General features: G+C 37.0%; 1 protein-coding gene across 1 annotated transcript in view; it reads left to right on the top strand.

Moving 5' to 3' along the window:
* The window catches only part of SUCLG2 (succinate-CoA ligase, GDP-forming, beta subunit), a gene marked incomplete at its 5' end in the record, with an annotated part of 104,346 nt that overhangs the window by 33,778 nt on the left and 63,816 nt on the right, over nt 1–6,752 (top strand). Inside the window, 2 exons of the mRNA XM_009074282.1 lie at nt 4,272–4,424; nt 5,444–5,533. Coding sequence (XP_009072530.1) covers nt 4,272–4,424; nt 5,444–5,533 — 243 coding nt within the window. The remainder of the gene's footprint in view (nt 1–4,271; nt 4,425–5,443; nt 5,534–6,752) is intronic.

Raw genomic sequence — 6,752 nt, 5'->3', positions numbered from 1 at the left:
TGGGACAAGCTGATCATCTACTGTCATGGACTTCTATTCTGATTGTAGAGTTGGCTTGTAAAAGTATGTTGGCTTTTAAATGATATGTTTCATATTTTTGGTGTTGAGATCTTGATTCTTGGTAATTTATGCTAAGAGCATTCCCTGTGTTTTTAGTGCATTCATTGTATAACAGTTTGCCTCATGTTATGCTGATGGTTTTCCATTGCCTATGTTAGATGGTGAAGACAGCATGTTTAGACTTATGCAGCTAGGTCATCAAAATACTATTTCCCAGCAAAATGATGTCTTTTAAAAGCATTTATTTTCTATAAAGTTAGCTCACTTTGACATCTTCAAGGTGGTTAAAGGAGTTGAGTGTCAGGACTAGAGTGTCGAACACTGAAATTTTAATCAAGGGACAAACCACAGTAATATGATTAAAATTAGAAGTTTAGCTATGTCTAAGATGCCATTTAATGCAGTGGGGACTTAGTGGACAGAAAATGCCAGACAGACTCTTAGAGCTTGCTAAGAGCAGTGAAGAAGTCAAGAACTAATCACTGGCAGTTTTGTTCTATTTCAAGGCAAATCCTTTGTCTGTGAGTGTGTGTAAGAGTTTGTGTGTGTACATGTACTTAAAGAAAATTGCAGTTCAGGAAAAAAAGAAAAGGCACTTTTTTAGGTTTTGTGGGTTTTAAACTTTTTGGTGTTCTGGAAAGTTTGAGTGTTTTAAAACACTCATATGTTTTTAAAAATTTAGGTAATAAGCGTTTTTCAGAAGGAAAATAGTTATTATGTCACTTTCTGTGAGGCAATCAATGAGCTGGTGTCAAGTCAGGGAGTGGAAGTCACGTACTTTTTTACATGTATTTGTAGAAAAGGAATAAAAGACAGAAATTTTCTACAATTAGAATAATTATGGAGCAGAAAATGGAGTTTTCAGCTTTCTTTTTCAGCTTGTGCACCTGCTGCAGAATTTAAAGTATGTTTGTGCCTCTTTAGATTGATGTTTCTCAAATAAACAGCATTCTCCTCAGTTCCCTTGTAACTTGGAAGCTGTTTTGTGAGTTTACATAAAATCCTCTTATGGCAGCTTGGAGTTTGGAGAGCCTGGTTATCTGAGAAGACAGTCTTCTCTTATCATGACAACCTGAGAATTCGCTACCTGTGTTTTCTCTCCAAGCAATAACAGAATGAACATTTTGCATATTTGATTCAGTCTAAAAAAAGCTGTTACAGTTACCCTTATGAAATTAGATGTGTGACTTAACTTTTAGGTAATGATTTGTTGTTAAGAAGGAAAGCTTGAAGTTGTCAGGAAGTTTTAATGAAAACTGATTTTTTTCCCCAGGACATTTTAAATATAAATGTGATGTGGTGAACAGATGATGATACTTTACATTCTTTATCAAAGGAAAACACATAAAGTGGGAGAAGGATCAACAGTGTGTAGATTTCATTTCGCTACTCTTAACTGTTCATTAATGTGTTTGCATTAATTTTGTCATGTGAATGATAGGTAGACTAACAGATAATATTTAAAGACCTTGAGCACTGGTTTCCCTGGCTTTGCTCTGCATCAAAAGGAGGATGGTGAAGGAAAGTTTTGTTGTTGGGAGAAATGAGAGGTACTGCAGAATCTGACAATTTTTACTCTGAGGTTGCTTCCTGCAAGGTAGAGTGACTCTCAATAGTTTTGTGAATTAAGACAGAGAAGTATCTGCTGATGTTGACATGATTAATTAGGAGCAGTGAGGACAATCACTCTGGTCAGAAGTAGCAGTTGAAGATACCTGATTTAATAGTGTAAGTTCCACCTGCTGTGCCTGCAGATCTATTCCTCAAGATTTGAGTGTATTCCAGTTCTGAGTCTGGCCCTGATCCTGAACACTGTGGAAACTATCTGAACAGCTCTGACGAGATCCAGTAGGACCAGTTGGGTTTATCTGACCTTTGTCTAAAGCAACTGACTCACTTTTTCAGATACATTGATGCAGGACATTTAAGAAGGTGAAAACATGGATGCAGGTAAAAATAGTAGCAAATCAAGGATGCTTTCCCTGTCTTTGCTTGTTAATTTGACAAACCTTGGCAGGTAGCCAAGCTATGTGTCTGAAGTTGGCTTTTAGCATCCCTCTGTAGTAGTCTAAAATAGGCAGATGCTTTATAGTAGTACAGTAGTTTTCTACATTCTTAGTTCTCTCCTTCACCCTAGTTTTCTTTAGTTTCCTTTTGAACAGTTGCTTATTTGAACTATTCCTTTACATCCCCCTCTGTTCTATGAAGAAAGCAAGGTAAAAGTAGAAGGAAACAAAATTACTATAAAGCAAATTTCTTCCAAGTCAAAAACCCCATAAAGAAATTTCATCTTTCCTTCCATTCTGAGCACAGAGGACTTTAATTCCTTGTCTCTTAGCTTTTTTTCCACTGTTCTCTAATACATACTGCCTGGCAGAAGGTATGTATAGTCTTTTTTATGTACTGGAATAGAATGTCAAAAAAGCGACTTGTGTGAAAGTATAGCACATCTTTCTTGTTTATAGTCCTTGAACTAGGAAAACCCCAGGGAATACTCATTTGATGGAACACCTCTTGCCAGGTAGGCAGAGTTTTAAGGCTGCAGGTGTATACATGCCTCTCAGGTCTAAGGAATTTGAACTGCTGACTGATTGAATGAATTTTTCTGTGTGCTTCATTCAGTGATGATCTTTGTCTACCACCATTGTTCAAAACTGTCACTTCCTAAACAGATCATGTTAGAAAGACAGTGCCACTTAATCCCTCTTAATTGTATTCATCTTAGGGATGTGACTTTCCTGGTTTCTACCACTTCCATTGAAAGACAGGAAATAGTAGCTCTGCTAAGGGAAAATGTAAATTATCATCATGTGGAGAAGCTAAAGTGCTGCAGAGGTGGCTGCTCCCCTTTCAGGCTGAAAAGCAAAACTGTAGTGCAGAGTAGAACTACAATCTTTGCACCTGAGATTATGGCACCTGTTATGATCATAAGGATCAATTAGTAATCATAGAATCATTAAGGTTGGAAAATACCTCCAAGATCATTCAGTCCAACCTTTGACCAAACACCACATTGTCAATAAGACCAGAGCACTATGTGCCATGTCCAGTCCTTTCTTGAACACCTCCTGGGGTGGTGTCTCCACCACTTCTCTAAGCATCTCTTTCCATTGCCTAACCATCCTTTCAGTGAAGAAATTCTCCCTGAATTATGATCTGCAGATTTTTTTCTTAAGAATATTTGAGGGGATTTCATATTCTTAAATAAAAACAGCTTTGTGAGTCCTTCACTATTGTATAACCACTTCCTCTCTGATATTGCTTCAATAGCTATTGTTAAACTATTGAAAAAAATGACAGTTCAGATGGAGAGGGAGGTAGAGTTATTGCAATAGTGAAATGAAAGGAGTTTGAATTTGGTATGTTTTTGGGAGGAGAGAAAAAATTGTAGCAGGGAAATTATATGAGCCATTTCCCCCCTGTTTTTAATGTAGATTCCAAACATGTAGGATTTGAATCATCTCTTTTGTTGTGTGCTGAGATATCTGTCAGATACTGCTACGAATGGCCTCTGTAGCTTATAGTTTGAGATAAAAATTAGTAGCTCTTTGGAAAAATAAATTTCTGTCTTTCAAGATTATGCCAGTATCTGAAGGACACACTTCTGCTTGTCTCTCCACAATGAAAATGAAAAGCTGGATGGGCAAATGATCTGTAAACCCATTTCTTTGGGAAATACATAGGCAGGGCAGGAGTTCAGTGCTGGCTTCTGTCAGAATGAGGGAGAGAACTTAAGCTTGAGGATTTCCTGCTTGAGGAATGGTTCTACTGGTGAGATGCATCTGAAAGCCAATGAACCTGCTTTTACATCCATGTGATTTGCAAACTGAGTCCTTTGTCCCTCGAGTTTTTCAGGGGGCAACATGTTAAAATGCCTGTTGGGACTAAAAAAAGGTAAAACAGAGATCTGCTTTATGGACAGAGCAGCAGCACTGATTCTTTTCTTGGAAAAAACTCACAACAATTAGGTGTTTCTGGTTTACACTGCTTGTTCCATGCCCCAGTGAGAACAGCAGCATCACAGGAGTCTTATTTAGGGAGAGAGGGTTTCTTGGGGAAAAGGTCACTGGGCTGTAATACCTTGTAAAAGCAGTGAAACAAGTGTTTGTTTTCAGGATAGCAAGTATCAAACTGCTGTGTTTTAAGGCAATGCAGAAGGACCAGTCAGAACTGTGGATGTTTTCTTTTTTTTACCCTATATTCACTTCTAGGTGATGGTTGCAGAAGCACTGAATATTTCCAGGGAAACATACTTTGCAATTCTGATGGACAGAGCCTGCAATGGACCTGTCATGGTTGGCAGTCCTCAGGGTGGTGTGGACATAGAAGAAGTTGCAGTAACTAGCCCAGAACTTATCTTTAAGGTATTGAAATAATTTTTTACACTAACAATTTCCCTTGTCAGTTACCCAAAAGAATATTTTGCCCTTTTTTCCCTTCCACTTTCTTTCAGTTACCCAAAAGAATATTTTGCCCTCTTTCCCCTTCCACTTTCCCTTCTTGCATGTATGGAAAGAAGACAGTAAGAACCATAAAAACTGTGTGTCACCAAACAGAGGATCAGACCTGTCACCTGGTAGATGAAGCATGTTTAACATCTGATTTTGTTAGTGTTTGTGTCTCCAACTCAATTAGAAAAAGAGCTTAAATGTAGCTGCTATGTGACATGATAAACTTTATGTCTGAAATACTTTGTGTGAGTTTCATTTCAGGGAAGTACAGTTTTTTCACAAGTAGGCCAATGCCAAAAAAGTTATTGTTTTTATGGCTGTTTTTTTCTCCTAATTGACAGAGTTGTTAATTATTTCTTTGTACCTGCAAGACTTTTGCATCTGAAACACAACTGTTGTAATTACTTTCTGAGCAATGACTACATTTAAGTATTTTTGATGTTACTGTGGCAAGATAATGAGTAGACAAGTTATTCAGCTGAGAAAATAATTGATACGATCAAGTGTAATTACTCAAAAAATTGTAAAAATATTGAATGTGCCTTTTAAAATTATATAAACTTCGCAGTGTCACTGGGCAGTGACACTGGTTGCCTTGAAAATATTCCAGAATATATCATAAAAATTAACAGACTAAATATTCGTCAACGCCATCTGTACAGTAATTAAAAGTGAAAACTGGTGTCACATTGTCTTGTCAGTGTGCCACCCTGAAGAATTATATATTTTTTGGAAGGACTGTTTCATAGCTGGTGTGGTAATTATAACATCCCCTATAGGCAGCTGCTACAGCCTCAGTCTCAGGGAGCCTTGGCAAACAGCCAGACTTTAATTACTAATTTGCAAATGTATACTAAGTGTTTTCCTTTTGAAGTTATAAATCTCCACTCAGATGGAATATTTAGTTATGTTTATGCATGTCATTGTTGCAGGAGGAAATAGATATTTTTGAAGGCATAAAGGATCATCAGGCATTGCAGATGGCAAAGAATTTGGGATTCAAAGGACCTTTGCAGCAGCAGGTAAGTTGACTCTCAGTTTGTACTGAAGACTTTTTAGCTCAGCTATACAATAAATGCTTTCCAATAGATGTGAAAGGCCAAGCATCCGTTGAATCAGAATCATTTTGACAAGTAAAACACTAAATTGCACCTATATATTTGTTGTTAGGCTTTAGCAATATGAATAAGGTCCTTATTGTTGTAAAGTGAAGGTCGCTGGTCTTTGAAGCAATCATGGGATCATAGAACCATCAAGGCTGGAAGAAACCTCTAAGATCATTGAGTCCAACCATTAACCTGTCACTACTGGAACCCCTAAACACTAAACTATATTCTCCAGTGCCAGATCCAGGCACCTCTGGAACACTTCAGGGATGGTGACTCCACCACCTCCTTGGGCAATATTCCAGTGCCTGAACACTCTAACAGGGCAAAAAAATTTCCTAACATCTAATCTGAATCTCAATCAATGTCACGAATCGATGACAGCATTCTGGTACACCACATGGGGTTCTCCTGCTTTCCTTGGAATTCCATTGGAGCTCAGGGAATGACATGGATAGAACTTTATTTAAATATTGACCCTTAGTATGGGGAGAAGTAAAAGTACATCTGGCTGTGTAATTGAAGTTTTTTTAGTTTTTTTTAATCTTCTGCTCAAAACCAGAAGGCTGCCAGCTTGTTGTCTTCTCAGTATCTCTTTTCTGCATATATATATATTTTTAATATATATTTTTGCCTGTATGAATCCTTTTGCAGAGAGGAGAGCTTATTTGAGCTACTTCGGCTTTTTTTTTTTTTCCTCTAGTATCAAACTGTCATTTTTGTAGAACTCCTTTATTTTTAATTCAGCAGTTTTAATTATTTTCTAGCCCAACATGCAATTAACAAATGCATAATCATTAAGTTGATTAACACACATTTGAAGATTTAGCTGTATAGCTAATGAGGAGGAATGATTATGGAGAACCTTTCAACCCTTGAAGAGTTCTGCTACTTAATAATTAACAGCAATATATGGACTTTTAAACACTCCTTTATTTTTAATTCAGCAGTTTTAATTATTTTCTAGCCCAACATGCAATTAACAAATGCATAATCATTAAGTTGATTAACACACATTTGAAGATTTAGCTGTATAGCTAATGAGGAGGAATGATTATGGAGAACCTTTCAACCCTTGAAGAGTTCTGCTACTTAATAATTAACAGCAATATATGGACTTTTAAACATTTAAATA

Source organism: Acanthisitta chloris, unplaced genomic scaffold (genome assembly GCF_000695815.1).
Source record: "Acanthisitta chloris isolate BGI_N310 unplaced genomic scaffold, ASM69581v1 scaffold1355, whole genome shotgun sequence".
NCBI classification, from domain to species: domain Eukaryota; kingdom Metazoa; phylum Chordata; class Aves; order Passeriformes; family Acanthisittidae; genus Acanthisitta; species Acanthisitta chloris.
This window is presented reverse-complemented; position numbering and strand designations above follow the sequence as displayed.